We start from the raw sequence: 18147 nt of genomic DNA on the forward strand, positions 1-18147 counted from the left end.
ATATATATATATATATATATATATATATATATATATATGCATGGTCCGGGGGCGGAAATAGCGAGGACTCCTGTATAACCGAATACATAAACTTGAAAGATTCAACACTGCAGCTGTCACTCCCGATAGTGCGTGACTACGGCGTTGCTTCACATCGAATTAGCTTGTCTTTCTATAGGGGGTCTTAATCCTAAAAGTGCAGGTGGATATCACCGCCTCGGAAGGGTGCAAAACCTTGGTTTGAAACGATCGACCGAAACATATGAAGAGATTGTTCTGGCAGTTCCCAGGTACATGCGTTTCTGTGACCTGGTCGCAGCAGGCCTATTGCAGTTTTTGACGAATAATGGAGTTTCCCTGGCTAACTCCTGTTCTGAGTTGAATCGATTCAGGCTGAGTGTCTTGCAGTTGCTTCACATTTTCCTTCGTGAACACTGGTTCGCCGAAACATGCAAACTGGTCCATCCAGTGTCTACGGCATATATATGGCTAGTGCACTCAGTAAGCGTCGTATTACTTCAGCAACAAACCGAATACTTACACCGAGGATCGATTAACACGGCATTTAATTCCGATGATTCTTTGTACTGTGTTGGTTCGGTATATGGCCGATGATCTCACCTGATAAATTACAGTTTGATGGTATGACATGATAACCTGGGTTCGAATGATCTCTTAAGGTCGGTGTGGTTCACGGCAAGCTGCTTGGCGTGACGAGGTTGAAGAAGACCTTCAGTGAAGTGCCCACGAAAGTTAAGCGATTATGTGTTTTGATCCATCCGGGAACGTGCAAGCCACCTTCCTGTGCCCGTCGACGGTTGAAAGTTTGTGTTGGTTTTTGGCTAATGGTGCGTACATTATGGTTCAATAATAGATTAATTTATTCTGCAACAACTAGATAACTTAAAAATTGGACCGTTTTACAAGTACACCGTGGTTCAATCTATGCGATGGTTTCAGTAACCAGCAACGGCAGCTGTGTGCAGAGTGGAACACCTCTAACGGAGACTACCGCGGGGAAAGATGGCATGTGACCCCTCTTGGGGGTTCAACCACTAGTTTGGAGCTGAAGCCAAACGCAAATATGAATTCTTCAGGGAAGGTATCCTTTTTCGCAGAGGTCCTCATCAGGCCTCTTCGGGTTGGTTACTCCTCTAAGTGTCGGAACGCTCCTCTTTACTCTTGAAGTAGGCGACGCCCCTTCAGGGCGGTCTCTTTATTAGACGCCCTTGCGCTTCGCGGACCCAGAGTGGGTCTTAATGTATTGATGGGCTTGAATTTATTTCCCCTTCCTTTTGTTCCTTACAACTTCGTTGCGTATGAGTTTGTAAGCCCCCAATCTAATTGGCTCGTGCGCACCAAATTTGCGGGTAAAATAAGGTGTGTAACTACCAAAGTTCGATTGAGTGATCCTGAAGTCTCAGCACTTGTGTGCAGGTGGGTAGAGCTGTGTTGGTAGATTTCGAATCCATCAGTGACAATGTGAGGCGCTTTCTCGAGTTTGACACAGTAGTTGAAACGTGGCAAACAGTTTTCTTGATTCCATCGAATGTCACTGAGCCTGAAGCGTTCGAACCGTCAGCAGGTATCCGAGGCATCTGTTTACGGAATTCGGGATCATTCTAGATTTGGTATGTACGGAATTCTTGAAACGCCATGTAGTATTTTGGAAGGGTGCGAAACGCTAATAAGACCAGCCCAAACCAATGGCAATATGTGACGTTCTTTGTTATTCACCAGTAAATGGTAGCAATCTTTCACATTTCTCACTAAACATTCCAGCAGTTTTTCCTTCAGATTTCATCGCATATCCAGATGCACAACTTCAATCTACCCATGGTATCGGCAAGCCTTTTTCAGCTGGGTACAGGCCTTGTCATCTACCCCACATGAATTCCTGCGGGTCTATCTTTGTACCTGTCCGTAGAACCCTTTGGAGATCACCCACTCTTGAGGGGAACAATGATCTCGTAAACCGAGCAGTATGGCTGGAGGCCTTGCTATACCAGAGTGTCCTGTTTCTCACCTGCTTCTCGCAATGACATGGAAAGTTAGTCTATAGGGGTCTTGATGTTTTCCGTCCGGTTCAACAGTATGATGTATGCCTACCACAGAGACCATAAAGGATTCTCCATTTTAACTTCGACTGCCAGCAGCAAAACCAGCCATCGGAATTATGTTTTTCACCCATTTCATCATCACGGAGCATCGCCAGCTTTCACTAGTGATTTCATGAGATATGACAGTTTGCTGACTGTACTGTGTCCCTTGCGTATTCTGGCCAGCTAAAGTGGGTTCCCTAACATCTGAATGTTTCGAGCCCGCGGAGCACTTGCTGGATGTGCCCAACTTTATATGCAATTTGAGGGACCTCTTTTGTATCCAAGTTACTCGTCTTCTGGATATCTACGTTCTCCAGTACACTAGAGTTTGCGTCGTCTATAGATTTCATGATAAGTCCCTAGTTCTCCTGACAACCTGCTCAGGGATACTGCCCAGGAAGTCATTCGCCAAATTAATCGATCAAGCAATTTCGTTGCGACAAAGCATTACTCATTCTCGTATTGTTATCAGCGAGTATAATTGCTTTATCCAGCACAGACAATGGCGATTCGCTTGCCATTCTTCATTGCGTTTTCTTCATGTTGAAAGCATAAATCATCAGTAAGTGGCAATCTTTATCAAGAACACAGAAACTGTGACCTTGGGGCATCATTTGTTGAATCCGTGGGCACCTCAGGGAAAATATCGATTGGATTGGTTAAGGGACTTTCATGGCCTTCGCACTGTACGCACGCGACACGATCTCTCGGGAATTCTCGTGTACAAATCCGAAATCGAGCGAAAATGTGGCGAGTTGTCTACCGTGGCAAATGTGTCTGTTCTGGATGTATTCGCAGCGGAGAAAATCAAAATAAACTTATGACTTTAATAGAGTTTCGCACACTGTATAGAGGAGATTGTGGCAGCTTTGCCTACTAGTTTATGGAAAGCATTTTCAACACTGGCACTCTTACATAAGCACTCAGTCAAAATGAGCCGATTTTTACTGCTTCGATAGACGTTTTAAGCAAGCATGTAAACTGGCACAATCTGGTTACAGCAGTTTTTTGTCACGATTGCAAGACCGGGTGGTGCAAGTAGGAAGACTGCGGATCGAAAGCCTAAGCCAAGTCCTCTGACTTGGACCTATGGTTTCAACACAGCGCATCATTTCCCCAGAAATCGCAATTACCGGGGTAAATAACATGGAGAAGAGCATAGATGTATGATTATTCCTGTAGTTGCAAAGTGTTGCTTATTCTCTATCAATCAAAAGAACCCAATTTCTAACCTTTTTGCACCAAGAGAGCTGAAGATATTGGCTGATGATCATCGCCTATCACTCGAGGGTGCGTCGTCAAAATCTTCGCACCTAATCGTCTGTAAATCCAACAATCACCGTCATGTTCTTAGCCTAACTCTGTGGCCCAATGCCCCATGCACTCGTGTTCCGTCCGTGAAAGTGGTGCGTTCTGTCTAACTGATGAGTGCCCCAGGCATCATTACATTATCATATTAGACATTTAAAAAAATCATCTTCGTAGCTCTGCTTCGTGGTATTTTCTCGCCCACACTCCCATGCCATCAAACAGAAGTCCACTTGTGTGAGCGAACCGCGATATTACGTCAGTTTTTTTTAAATTCAGAGTTATTTCACTAAAAGCACACGAGGCGAACCAAGTGAATACTTACATTGGATGGGAATTTACATCCGCGCGGAGACGTTATATCCATTAAGGAGCGGATTCCTTCCTCACTGGACCTGAGTTGCTATCCCTTGTCCACATCACTGGATTAACCTTGACTCTAATGGGGGCGTAAACTAATTGGGAATACAGAGGATATTCTCAAGTTCGAAGGGGGTTTTTGCTCCCGGGTTCCTTATTGGTGATTTACGGTATTGTGATTATTCGAGTTTGTAAACCTCTAACCTATATTCTCTGGTGGGAACTTTGACCTCTTCCATTGGGACCGATTCTCTCTGGTTGTCAACCACTGGCCTAAAGGGAGCAAATTAATTAACCTTTATCTCGTCCAAACCTGACCCGAACCGACCCAAACTGCCCAGATCAATGCACCTTAAGAGCTAAATACCTGCCAACAGCGTCCGTAAAACCGTTGGGAACACGTACACTAAGTTTCTAATTCATTGCGACCTTTGCTACGTAGGATTTTTCATAATACAGCACTCGTTCTCTCTTACTAATTAAAAACAATCAAACAAATACGATTGTATTGGACAGAGATAGCCTTAACTTGGGGGTGTGCGTAGGTATGTGGTCAGAATAGAGGGGGACGTTGGATACAGGAAGAGCATCTGGTTATGTGCATTGTACTAACATTCTTAAGAGTAGTGAACCACCTCTCAAGAAAGTTTTCATCCACTGACGAAGAACACAGTAGTGTACTGTTAAAAGCTTATCATGTGCCGTGCACGTCACACTCAGAAATAAGTGTAGAAAATCGGTTCCCGGGATCTCTTATGAAGGTATCTTGAAGTTTATCTGGTCCAAATCTCATTTAAGTTTCATTATTGACCGGAAAGTCCGTGGTTCGAACCCAACCTCAGTATCTCGACTGCTTCTGTCTAGGTTTGGGCAACTTGACAGTATCTCATCCCTCGTACTCCATTTGGGTGTCATTGCACCTAGGCACCAAAAGCGTGTTACAGTTGAACGATTGTTTAATTTTATTTTTATCGATTTTTTAAACAGGATGGTCCAGAGTATGAAGTTATCCGCTCAACACCACAGGCACATAAGGTTGAATATCCAAGAATAATCTATAGTATTTCTGTAAATTTTGGTTTTTTTTATTATCCTAATGACTCCGAAGAATGTTACTTTACTCGAGTGTCTTTCTGGATAGCGCTTATCTATAGCCACAATTGCAGTAAAGCCCACAGTCACTGCTGAGTGACCATGAATGGCCTGAATGGCCGAGTGGACCAAATCGCTAAAACCATTTCCGACCCGGTTTCGATTCCCACATTGGCACCGTTACCGGTTGGTTACCGGCCCACATCCTGGTAATCTGTACACATGTTTCAAAAATAAAGACTTTAAAGAAACTCTAACTCCAGAACCTCGACCAGCCACATTTCAAATAAATGACCTGTTTATCGTGGGCATGCACGTCCCGTATGAAGCCGTCCATCATTTCGTGGATAAACGCTTTCCTTCTCCGGGTGTTAATAGCTCAATCCACTGTTTTGATCCAACATTGTAGGCGTTCTTGTCACAGTTTACTGCTGCTACGGATCTTATCGATTTCACTTAAACGGCTTGGTGTTTACTCGAACAGTTGCCAGCATTCGGTTCAAAAGTCCGCGTTTTTGCTGTGCGATATTCTGTGTTTTGGTTACGTAATGGGTTGTTTGCTGGCAGTGCAGTTGCTATGACTACCCTGTGTATAGGTTACCCGGTTGTGTGAACCAGTCCGCGTCTAGAACGTTCTGGTTTCGGTTGCGTAAGACGTGTTTCACATTCTGTTTGTAAATCCGACCAACAAATGATGGCACCATTACTGGAACTTGTGAGCACAAGCAACACTGACCCCATTACTGTTGTTAGGATACTTTGTCGAGTTGTATGGCAGAACCTGCGTCATAGCAACGTGGCTGTGTGTGTGTGTGCATATGATTAGCGTAACATCGGTCGGAAAATAAATAATGGACAAATTTGCGTGTTGCGTCATGCTGTCACCTCTTGGACAGAGTACATCTTTTGTTGACCCATTTCAGTTTATCGCAACTGATTCATCAAATACAGGTGAAGTGGGTAGGCATACCTGTTTGGAGGTGCACACCTTAACTGAGTTTCACACAATCTAAACCTACTGGAGCTAGGTAGGTAGTACCCCCTCGCAGTTGTTTAAGCGACGTACGTCGTCAAAGTTATTAGCTAACTGTATTTTCAAACCAAACAGCGAGTATGAGGTTAGACCGACTGACCCCCTAACAATGATCAATCTCAACAAGGACCACAACCTCTCAGAAGTGGCTTACGACCCATACTATCTTTTGTAATCTAATCAAATAAGCACTTCCAAAACATTGCCAATAACCGACAAACTCAGGAAAAAGACACTAGAAAGCAAAAACCCGTCCTTACTAACCTGTTCCTCCTTGGGGGAAGGGAGGTTAGTACTATAGATGCCAAATTCTGATTTTTAATCATCGGAACTGCCTTTTCGATTGTAAAACTGTTACCTTCTTCCACTCTGTAATCTTCTACTTTGGAAATACTAAGGAAAGGGACGCAATCCAAGTGGAGACTGCTGTGGATAGTTGTATGAATATGACTGACTTATCTGCTGGATAGGCTTGTTCCCAACAGCAGAATACGCGGGAAAGATATTGGATGACCTTAAATGATATAACTATGGAGGTTATGTAGATGGAATGGCTTTTCTATCCAGTGAGCTGTACTTATCGAGATGATACGGCCTCTCTACTCCATTTCATGTTCGATTCAGTGACTCCATTCCTCTCTTCTTCGAAGTACACTATAGAGGCCATAATTTTATATTCCCTGTTCAAATCCTATGCACTTGGAAATGTGTTAAACTAGACTGCACACCCTAGTGGCCCTGCTTCTAGAGCATATCTGAAAAGCCTTTCAGGTTGTGGAGGCTGTTAGCACAGTGACAGAAGCGTACCTTGTGACTAGAATACGTTTTCATTCGTCTCTTCAGTTTGAGATTCCTCAGCAGCAATTTCCTCTTTCCCTCCAATTTTTAAGGCAACGATTGAGTCTTAGGGTGACACCTGACTACATCCTATTCAAGTTCGCTCCCTGATTAATATACACTATTTTATATCAAACCTACTTAGTGTTACACAGCCTACTGATGGACTCAGGTGACCGAGCAGGTCAGATCGACAGCTGAGGCATCCAAGATCTGGATCAGCTGAACCGCTCTAAATTCGGCAGATCGTGCACTTAGCCACATCAGCCATCCCAAGGTGAACTAGTAGCCAAGTTACATCTCAGACACTCACACGATAGCGACAGCTGGTTGCCGGGCTGAGAACGGGCTTGAGAAAAAATGACTACGGCTTGGATACCCACACCTCTAGTGGGCCCGTCTGTGTCTAAAACCGGCTGCGCACCGACATCTCTGGTCCCACAGTTTGTCTATTGTGAAATCTGCGTCGTTAAATTGATGTACTTTTAGCGGCTTAACTGATGGTAGTAAAGACACGTTGTGTACGGTGAGCCTTAGTAACTTTATATGGGTCTATTGGATCGTACTCATGAGGTGCTCGTCGGCCAGATGTCACCTATCTGATGCCGAACAGAAATACCATTGGTCAATCGTTTTTGAACCAGCCGTATTCAGTTTGCAACTTCCCGTTAGTGGGCACTTGCGAATCACTGTACACAAATCCTACAAAGGGGACCATGTCCTGTGTTGTCCGCACGAGAAATATTGTCCCCTATTTCACGGCTACGAGGCCAAGTGGGTTTGGTTCATTCTCGTTCTTAATGTGACCTATTCTGGTCCTCCTTAATCGTCCGCTTTGTTTGATTTAATCGGTGCCAGGCGTCTTTACTTCATGACACTTGTCATCAGTGTGTTATAAAACGGTGGAAAGTCCCTTGTATCTTCGACTTGGCTTCTTTCGAACGCATTCGTCGTCTGTTATGTATGCACTTCAGAGTACAGTGAACGACACGTGGCTGCCAAATGCTGCTGATATCCGGGTTGAACAAAATGGCCTAGCTAGGTTCCATTGAGCATTCTCAGATCTCCTCAAACTATCAACAAACAACAAGTAGCTTAAAGGGAAAAATAATTCACGCTACGGGTGAGCCATTGGTCTGAGAAGTCGTCACTCGAGAAGCCAATCAACACGTTTCTTTCGAACGCATTCGTCTGTTATGTATGCACTTCAGAGTACACTGAACGACACGTGGCTGCCAAATGCTGCTGATATCCGGGTTGAACAAAATGGCCTAGCTAGGTTCCATTGAGCATTCTCAGATCTCCTCAAACTATCAACAAACAACAAGTAGCTTAAAGGGAAAAATAATTCACGCTACGGGTGAGCCATTCGTCTGAGAAGTCGTCACTCGAGAAGCCACTCAATCAACACGTGACCCCACGCTTTGGATTCCCTGATTTGAAGAATGAGTGGCGCTATATACTCTGTAACTGCGAGTTACTCACACTGCTGCCCAGGCGCTCGTGGCCGAACGGTTGTGTTCAACTGTGGACCGGTTGGTCGCGGATTCGACACTCCTTGGAGTTCCATGTGATGCTGACGATTTCCAATAAAAGTGAAACGTCCACACAGCGCTCCTAGGCTTTTCGTCATCTATTGGCTTTATTTACTGGACGAAATCTCCAAGATACCCTCACACTACTCACTAAAATTGGTGGAGACCAAATGGGTGACAGTGCTATTTCTCAGGTTTCTTAATGAGTGACATTTCAAATATGAATTTTCTGATACTAGAATCACCGAATTTATTTCGAACTATTCATGGTTCAGTAGGAATCCCAATGTCTCGTTAAATATCTCAGATTAAGGTGCCCCAAGAAGCATTCAGACTCGGGAATGAAACCTGGTGGAGTGCGTCTCAGGGTATCTTCACTTGACATATGTTCATAGTCAACTCTATATCAAGGCACTCCAGAATTATCATTGACAATCTCACGAATTTTACTGGAATATCTTTTGCGAAACCCAGATTTCTCTTGACCTAATTACTGGGCGGAAACGTATGAGTAAATAACGTTAGAATGTTCTTTCTAAACCATGAAATTGTCAAGAATCCTCAGTCTACACGTGAGGACTTTTTTCTGCATCAGCATTTCTTTAAAAGGGATCCTCCCAAGAACAGGAAATTATTTGAGCTTCTGTTAAGTCGATTTATCTTCGGCGGGTAGCCCCTGTTTCATGGTTGCCTGGGTACCTTTTGTGCAAGTGATCTTCCTTCAGAAGGGTCTCCATCTGCAGGGTACACACGAGTGTGAATTATACGTGCTGCGACTTGTATACGATGGTTATTTCGTGTCAATGAAGTTCGTGTTGCAGCATTCATGTGAAGATAGTGTGAATACTCTTTCTGGAGTCACCTTATTTGAGACGGCTCGTTGACTTAATTGACCCGCTAGGGGGATTGCTATCAATCTCCACCGCACACACCTTTAGGTTACTACAAGTGAACACCTGTTGCCTTCGGCGATGTACTTCTAACAGAATAGGGAATGATCATCCTACTTATAAGGTTAGTAAAAGCCCTTCAGCAGCCCATGGTCACTTTAGTCCTTCTTGAGCGGATGACCACACTCCCCGACTTTACTTTTGAATATTATGTTCTGCTTGGACATCAAGTTATACGCAGTTGGTTAAATGCGCTTATTTGCAAATCAGTTTGGTGAGTAATGTAGTCTGTCAAGGAAATATACCGCGTGGTGGACACAGAAGGTCAAGGAAGTGCAAGAGGCACAGGATACCGGAAATGCAATGAGATTATTTCTGTCGATCAGTGCGGCCGGACCCTGGGGACTGTCAGTGAGCGAAAGCATCAGATATCAAACTGGCGCAATTAGCTTCGGTAAGGAAGGATATCTCAACCTCCGGGTAAGGGCACTTTGAACAATAATCCTCGTGGCACCTGCTGCCATTCGTTTGGATTCTCGAGGAACACTAGAACCCAACTATGGCCTCGGATGTTGAAGATTACATATGTCCCCTTAGGCACCATCAAACTCCTGGTTCGAACGGCCTCCCAGCCACATTCAAAGATGGGGGTGAAGTACTCAGTCAGTGTTTGAACTACTTGCCTCCATCCGAGAAAAGAAGACTGCACTATACGACTGGAGAGAATCGGTGATAGAGCCCGTGGTGAGTGTGGTAGTTACATGGGGATTAGCTCGATCCCAGTCGTAAAGAGAACCTTGGCGTCACTTGTTTTTCATCGCCTTGTGGTGGTCCGTGAAGCGTTAACTCGACAAAAGCAAGGGGGTTCCGGCCTGGTTGGGACTGCGTTAACCAAACCTCTACAGGTGCTAGAACAATGCCGTACGTATAAACCACCCACAATTTCAGTATTTTTGGATTTCCAAGGCGAATTCGACTCACTTGGTCGGTCTGCTTTCCTTGTCCAACAAAGAGTGTCCTGGAAGTTCGTGAGCATAATAAATTCTTTGCTTTCGCCTACTTCCAGGCGTATGAGAGCATACTAAGAGCTGCCAAAAAGTTTCTGTACACAGTTGCATCCGTTGGGAGTGTATATTCTCTCCATTCCTGTTAAATTGTGTGCTCGACCAGATAATAAGGCGAACATTGGAAGGTTTCCACAGCCTTCGTATTCAAATAGAGCTGTTGACGAATATGCAGATGATATTGTTCTTGCCTTCGAAGAGGATAAGAAGCCGGATGAACTGGCCAACGTCATTCCATTCTTTGGCATGTGCTTTCAAACGGTACGTTGTAAGGTCGTGCTCATGGACATGCAGTCACTGAACACAACACTTATAATTCATGGAGAGGGGCTCGAAGTTGTGGAGCGCGTTACGAATTTCGGAAGTCGTATTAGTTCCGATTCCGACAGATGACGTCCGTGCAAGAATCTGTAATGCTCGGGTCGCGTTGGCCAAGTTGAGACTCCTGTAGCAGTAAAGTGGCCTATTCCTGAATGTCAAAGAGCGTGTGTATTAAGCTAAAGTACGGGTGAGACCTGATGCCTACAGTTAGTCGACATGTGGTGTCTTGGACAACTATCGTCTCAGAACCGTGTAACCTGGCGTCGGCGAATCCGCAATGAGGCAATTAGAAAACATGTGTGGCTGTACAACGATAACTTCAATCGAAGAATGCGTCCAGCACCAAAGGCTTCGGTTGTTTGTTTGTGTTGCGCATCCCGAATCATCGCTTGTGGAAAGAATATCTGTTTCCCATGCCCAATTCAGGATGGCACAAACAGAGTGATGGTCTATCTTTAAGTTGTATATGAAAACGATCACAAGAAGTATGGGTGCTGTTGGTACGACTCGCCTTCCAGGGTGGGGTCCATGTGATCTCCCTTTCATGGCTACAGACGCAGTAAGATATCGCTACCACTAGGTGTCAGTGGCGTTCTTGTCAGTTTCTATCCAGAATGGCCGAACGAGTGTTTGGGGTGTAGATACCTCGGAATTCCTGTGGTAGGCTAGCACTAAGATCCTTCCCGATCCACTGTTTCTTCACAATAAGGCTTCCAAATAAATTATGGTTGTACGACAGTGAAGCATCAATGGTGAAGATTGATGTGCTGTCAATGATAATGATGGTGTCGGCGCGTTAATTTCAGCAAAGCAACCCACAGGGCTAAGAATTTTTGGTATTTCACCTATCATTCGCCTAGTTACATGTAAAACATAGGTTGGCAACTGTGACCTCGTCCGACCTTAATTAAAACAAACGACAGATTTTTCCAGATGCAGTCGTAGAACCCCACTGAAGCTTTTTAGTGTGGTTCCCAGAAGTCTTTCCATCTTTGGGTGATCATTATCACATCTTCTGAAGCCACAACTTCGCATTTTTACCCATTTCTTTGCAGTTTTCACGTTCATTTCGCGTCCCTTTTAAGTTTTCCGTTCCCGGGTGCGGCACTAAATGTGGCTACAGGAATTCGCCTCAAGAAACGCTTCTATGGGGAAAATGTATTTGACGTCTATTGAAGTACAGGCCTCTCTTGGGTGCTCACACGCCAGGTTATGGATGATGGATGTCGCTGCAGGGAATTTACTTCCCCTCTAAAGGATGTCTCTTAAGAACGGTAACTCGCCTGAGTCAGGCCAAATTAGGTGTGACACGCCTGTAATGATGTAAAGCGCTCGATACGCAATCAAAGCACACTCTCGGCCACACTTCTGAATTGTAATAGTAGGTACCGTACCAGTCGGGTTGTCTAACAAGTCGTCCCTATGCTCAGAAAGTAGCATGCAGGTCAATGTCTAGACAGGTGACGAAACACTTATTTCTGAGGCAGTAGTTCTTCCAGAAGAGACCCAAAGCACAAGTTTGCTTGTAACCTCTAAAGAGCATTATCCTTGCTGTGGAGGGATCCCACACTGCATCGTGGTTGATGGAGAGCACTTCTTTGAACTCCCCATGGCAGTTGTCACCCCTCCGAGATTACTGTGTTGAGAACGATGCCATCCCCAATCGACCTTATTCAGACACCAACGACTTCATGTGACTGTTCCAGTTTAGATTAGGTTTATCTGGGGGTCTGGTCACCCTCGACTTTCTCCAACACTGTCCGACACGAGAAAACATTTCACGAAGTATCTCCTTTAAAGAGGAGATTGCTATGTAATTAAGTGCCTTTCTGCTTCAAAAACCAAAACCAAACGAGAACCATTTTCGGTACCAAGATGGGTACTTTTATTCTCAGTGTTATGTTCTTTGGAATCAACCTGGATTCGTCAATCAACCGGCACGTAGAACAGCTATCACAAGCGCTATCACTATAATATCCTGCGGTAGCAACAGGCTTCTAACGACGGCTTTATTCGATTTGACAGGTTTTCTACAGCAGGCGTCCCCAAACTTTTTCAGTCATGGGTTATTCTATCACATCAAGACAACTCTGCGAGCTGGGTAAAAAATAACCAAACTCGAATCGTACAACTGCGATCACTTCTCTACATTGACTGGTCCGGTTATACTCTTGAGTCATAGCATCCGACTGGCAGTTAGGGCTACATAAACTGTATCCTACCAAACTGTCATGAAGTACGTCTGTGGTGTTCACAGACACAGGTTACAACACTACGCTGTTTACTCCATCCGAAGCTCCCGCTTTAGATTGGTCCTGTCAGTGTTTCCATCAGAAGGGTTGTAGATTTTATCTAAACGTGTGCGTACCTATTAGGTACCATACTACGCAAATATCACTAAAGTGTCTTATAAGGTCACAAACGACTGGTTTCGCAACGACACGTATAGTCAAAGAAGGATTGATGCGTAAGGTGTGACGCATGGTGTTCCAAATGGCAGTTCTTCCTGCCTAACTATACCCTTGCTCAAAGTACGCCTATCTCTTTCTTTGTCAGTCGCTACATGCCAAAAGCGATTTTGATAACGCATGCAGCCGAAAATATTTTCTATATTTCTTTGAGGATGTTCTTCCCGGTCATTGTTGCATGCGTTCTGTGAACGCATGACATGAAATTTAGACTCAACCTGCCGGATAAACACCAGAGGAACTCCACATATTGGGGATTCATCGAGAGTACGTTTATAGTATCTTAGCTTTGCTGGTACTTGTGAACCATTTTTTTCGAATAACTGTCTCTACAGTAACGTTCATGTTTTGGAACGAAGCATCTTTCACTGAATGCAACTAATCTGCTGCCACCCATCATACACTACCTGGCTAAGTCTCCACCAGTGATTGATTTTGCTCGTGCAACCAGCTAGTAAACTATTTTTGACTTGCCTAAGTGCAACCTCATTTTCTATAAGCTTATATGTGGGAGGGTTCCAATATACATATGCATCACGATGCAGACCTAACATAGATTTCAATTATGTGTCATCTGATTTGCTGGCAAAGGTAACACTGAAAAGTTCAGAGGGGCTGAACGGATGTCTCGCCCTTACTGTGGATCATCAGTGATGTGTATCTCACGAAACTTCAGAATGTTTTGGATTCGCGACCTCCGGTTTAATAGTCGAACACAACCGTCGGCCACGAGGCTAAGTCTCCACCAGTGATTGATTTTGCTCGTGCAACCAGCTAGTAAACTATTTTTGACTTGCCTAAGTGCAACCTCATTTTCTATAAGCTTATATGTGGGAGGGTTCCAATATACATATGCATCACGATGCAGACCTAACATAGATTTCAATTATGTGTCATCTGATTTGCTGGCAAAGGTAACACTGAAAAGTTCAGAGGGGCTGAACGGATGTCTCGCCCTTACTGTGGATCATCAGTGATGTGTATCTCACGAAACTTCAGAATGTTTTGGATTCGCGACCTCCGGTTTAATAGTCGAACACAACCGTTCGGCCACGAGCAGCTGAGCAGCAGTATGATTAACTTGCACTTATAGAGGACATAGCGCCACTCATTCTTCAACCACGGAGTTCACGTCACGTCATGACTTCTCCAGTTGATTGAGGCTGATGGCTATTGTACAAAAGTTTACCCTACTGAATAACTGACATTTATTCCAGTTACATGTGCATACATACATCGTGTAACAAAAACTGTCGCAAACACTCCATATAAACTGATCACAGGGTATTTTCTTTGTAGTTTTTCCTCCCACAGTGGCAAGGCTTTCCAGTCTCTTCTAGAAATGGTTTGCCTATTCTAAAGTAATGCATGTCCTGTCGTGAAAAGCGTGTAAACTTCCGCTTTTGGACGAAGTATGCGACGACCCCTGACCATACGAAATTTGCCTGATTGCCATCAGAATTCTAACCGTTGCTCAATCTTTTCCGGCTATACAATATCTAATATCACCATTTTGTAGTTCATGCCTCTTTTTATCGTCATTCGGTCTCTGTCATTGTAAACGACTTCTTAGTCCAAAGTGGATTTCGACTACCGACAAATCCTGCAATATTTCGTTCCGCACGAGCGAGATTTTCATCCGATCTGAAACTCATTCACACGCGTGTAGTCCACGCTAGCCCTCCTACAATTATTTCCTGAATGCATCCGTTTCACTCGTCAGTTCTATGAGGCAGTTAGGGTGGGTTTGAAAGGTCAGAGTTCGTCTAAAGTCTACTCTCACCCTAGCGAGTTCAATTCGTCCATCATACCCTTTCTTCACCCATTCTTCTCTGTCGCATGAATGTTGCTTTTGCTCTGTATGGGAAACGAAGTAGGACCTTATAGCATCATACTACCCAGAGAAACTCTTTTTCACTATATCCGTCCTTACAATGTAAATGTTGTGACGTAATGTATCGTAAGAATTGTCATTGGAATGAGTGATGAGGAGGGAATGTGATCTGACTCAAAAGGTTGGGTCACATGAACGCCCTCGTTTGGTCTTTTTGGGGCGGATTTAGGGAATCGGACACTAGATCATTTGGTTAACAGCTTCCTCCTGCCCATGCCCCCCTCGAATCAGTTTGAGCATTTGGCGAGTTTGATTTGAGATGTGACTAAATATGACTATTTCTCACTAGTCAAATACGTGTCTGAATTGTTAAACAGTTAGTTGAACTGAAAACCTTCCCTAAAACATCCATATCACTGGCTTCTCACATTTAAACAGCTCGCAGTTACACATCGAATGGTTGTACATTTTACAGTAAGTACCCATGTATTCACACTCTCGTCTATTGGTCTGCCACCGTTTCGTTCGGTTTTGGGTCTGCTTGATTGCATTTACATTGCTGAGCTCCTGTCACCATCAGCACCCCCGACCTCGTTTAGGCTGTCTGGTGACCGTAGTTGCTCGTATATGTTGCGCGCTTACGGCACCATAGTAAACACTTTGGATCACGAGTTGCCGAACGTGATTCTGCCTCTGTAGGTCTCTAGCGCTTGTTGCTTCATTGGTTAACTGTAATCAACAGAGACCTGTTTGATGTATTTCTGTGTCTACATTATCCTGTTCAGACCAATCCTCGTTATTTTGGATGGGTAGATTGAAGATATCGTCAGGGAAATCAGCTGATCTCGACTTTGATGACAAAAGTATAGTAGCCCCCTTAATTGTAGCTACCTTGCGGAATGCCTGTCGGAATATTTCAGCTCGGAAGAAATTGCACGAAGATTCCGCGAGTTTTCAGAACAATCCTTGATTTAAGCGTAACACGCTACTCTTAAGGTCGCTGAAAATTCTTCGACAGCCCCAGTTTCTCGTTTTTTTTTGTTTAGTTTCCTTGTCTCCCAGTTTAAACTCCCATCCACCTCCCAATCATCTTCAGTATAAGTCCTTTAGTCATCTAAAAATAAATCTGTGCTAACTGGCGGATGCGTATCAGATGCTTAGTTTCCGTTTTTTTAATTTGCCACCTCGAAAATAGTTTCTATGGTTGTGTTAGTTTTATTTTTACTTCTAGTTGTTTAAAAGGTCAATTTTCCCATACCGAAGTTTGCCAAACACACTCGCTTGCTGACACCCGAAACATTCATTATACCTAATTGAATGGCTCTTGTTCTGAAATCCCATGTTTCCCTTGATATGTTTCTCCAACCACCAGATAGAATGAGCTCAGTGACTCAGTGGCTAGGGTGCTCACTTACTGCCCATGGTTCAAACCCATCCCCGGCATCTTGAGTGCTCCTCTTGCATCATGGGCAACCTGACAGCATATCGGCCCTCCTCGGATGGCATAGCAGCCATGCCCAAAAAGGACAACACAGCCGAACAATTGTCATTATTACCAGATGGGACAATTTTGATCGTTTGACATCACGAGAGCGGAGCCTGATAATTCTCTTCTTGTAAACTAATCCGCCTTTAGGTTTGTCTCTACTGATTACAAAATTTAGGATTGAGGGTGTGCGGAGCAGTTCTCCTGTCTCAGCACTACTGAATATCTTGACTGCCTTGTACTATTTTAGGCTACGGAGCAGGCGGTCTCTCGAGGTGAGATTTTGGAGACCTAGGTATGTCTAACGCCGTCGCCAACGCCAAAGGACGATGTCGTCTCTTGATGTCTGTGGAGTGTTGAGAACAATTTTCCACTATTTACTTGTTGTCGGGCTCCAAGCAAATTTGGACGCACATGATGAATGAAACAAAAATCACTTGAATTCATACACGTCGTATGCACAAGTTAGTTCGTTGGCGAACTTTAAACTTGAACAACCATACCACACCCTTTTAATCAGTCCCAGTCGAAATGAAATTATCAACATCAAATCTGCTATAAACTTATCATCTGTAAAAGCTTCGTATTTAGCGGATCCTTTCTGAATGCCTTGGAGTGCTAAGGACGGTTGTGACTATGGTCATATTACTGACAGAATTCGACAGATGTCAAAACTGAAAGCTAATTGGAATGGGGGAAATTCGAATAAAAAAGGTTCTTACAATAGGCGATTTCCTTGCAGAGAGGCTTGTTCTAAGCAAATTACGGTATTTCGACGCTTGCAACAGAAAACACAAATGGATTCAGGATATTGGCTTCCGTTGAGATGACGTTCGAACCACCATCTGGTGCCTACCGGGACATTTTGGTCTGCTGACTTTGAGTCAGCTTGGATATTGGACCACTTTCAAGCTAACTAGGCAATGTTGATTTCTACTCAGATTAGCCCTCTGTAAGGTGTCCCGTCGTCCTCTGTGCAAGTCAGTCTTATCAATAAACAAAACATGTGTGCTTTGTGTGTGTTTGCCTCCATCGGGTGACGCTCAATGCTCAACTGACATCAAACCACTAGTCCCGCCTCTGTGCAAATCAGTCAATCAATCAATCACCAAAACCTGTGTGTTTTGTGTGTGTTTGCCTCCATCGGGTGAGGCTCAATGCTCAACGGACATCAAACCACTAGTCCCGCTGTCTTCACCGTTTTGTTCGCTATACCTTACACCCGATCCAAAGGAGCAGACACTAGTTACTTGATTGCCGATCCCTGCTGTCTGATCGTTCCACAGTTGGCAAATATATGTGGCACTAATGACGACGTTACTGCCTGTGCTTTTGAGCACGTTCTGGCATGCAGTTACCACTGTGCAAAGTCACATTTGTCCCCCAAATCTCTTCTCTGGCGGGACGCTCGTACTCAGCCCGCTTACTGGACACTTTGTTATCCTAAATCTCGGGTCGGAGCCAACCATCTGCCGTTGTTGATCAGTCGGATTTGCTAAGCAATTTTGGGTGCAGGGAGCAGCATGGAACGTGATAAAAGTGAAGTTGACCGGCTATCACTACAACCCAACCAAATTATGCGAACATGTCACTGAGGGCTGAGGTATCGATTTTATCACGTCTACTAGCAGGACGTGTGAGTTAATGTCCTGGAACTTCTATTGATGTTTTGGTTCGTCTTTTTGGCTACTTATATGCAGTCCCAACGTAGGACTAGTGGTTGCCAAAAAACTAACATTGATGGTCAAACTCGAAGTGTACATTGCATTTCCTCCATCGACCGGTCCGTCCACACTCATCTGTAAGCATCATGGGTT

At 44.2% G+C, this 18147-nt stretch overlaps 2 protein-coding genes across 2 annotated transcripts in view; one reads left to right on the forward strand and one right to left on the reverse strand.

Moving 5' to 3' along the window:
- Positions 1 to 18147, reverse strand: part of T265_07344 (hypothetical protein) — a gene marked incomplete at both ends in the record, with an annotated part of 58181 nt that overhangs the window by 22874 nt on the left and 17160 nt on the right. The window contains one exon of the mRNA XM_009172843.1: positions 14794 to 14867. Within this exon, the coding sequence (XP_009171107.1) occupies positions 14794 to 14867 (74 nt within the window). The remainder of the gene's footprint in view (positions 1 to 14793; positions 14868 to 18147) is intronic.
- T265_14267 (hypothetical protein) lies at positions 4569 to 9651 on the forward strand (the record flags this gene model as incomplete). Its single annotated transcript, XM_009172872.1, has 2 exons — positions 4569 to 4775; positions 9445 to 9651. Coding segments are annotated over 2 exons (411 nt in total), but the record flags the coding sequence as incomplete, so codon positions are not given.

This window comes from Opisthorchis viverrini, assembly GCF_000715545.1.
Source record: "Opisthorchis viverrini unplaced genomic scaffold opera_v5_169, whole genome shotgun sequence".
NCBI lineage: Eukaryota > Metazoa > Platyhelminthes > Trematoda > Opisthorchiida > Opisthorchiidae > Opisthorchis > Opisthorchis viverrini.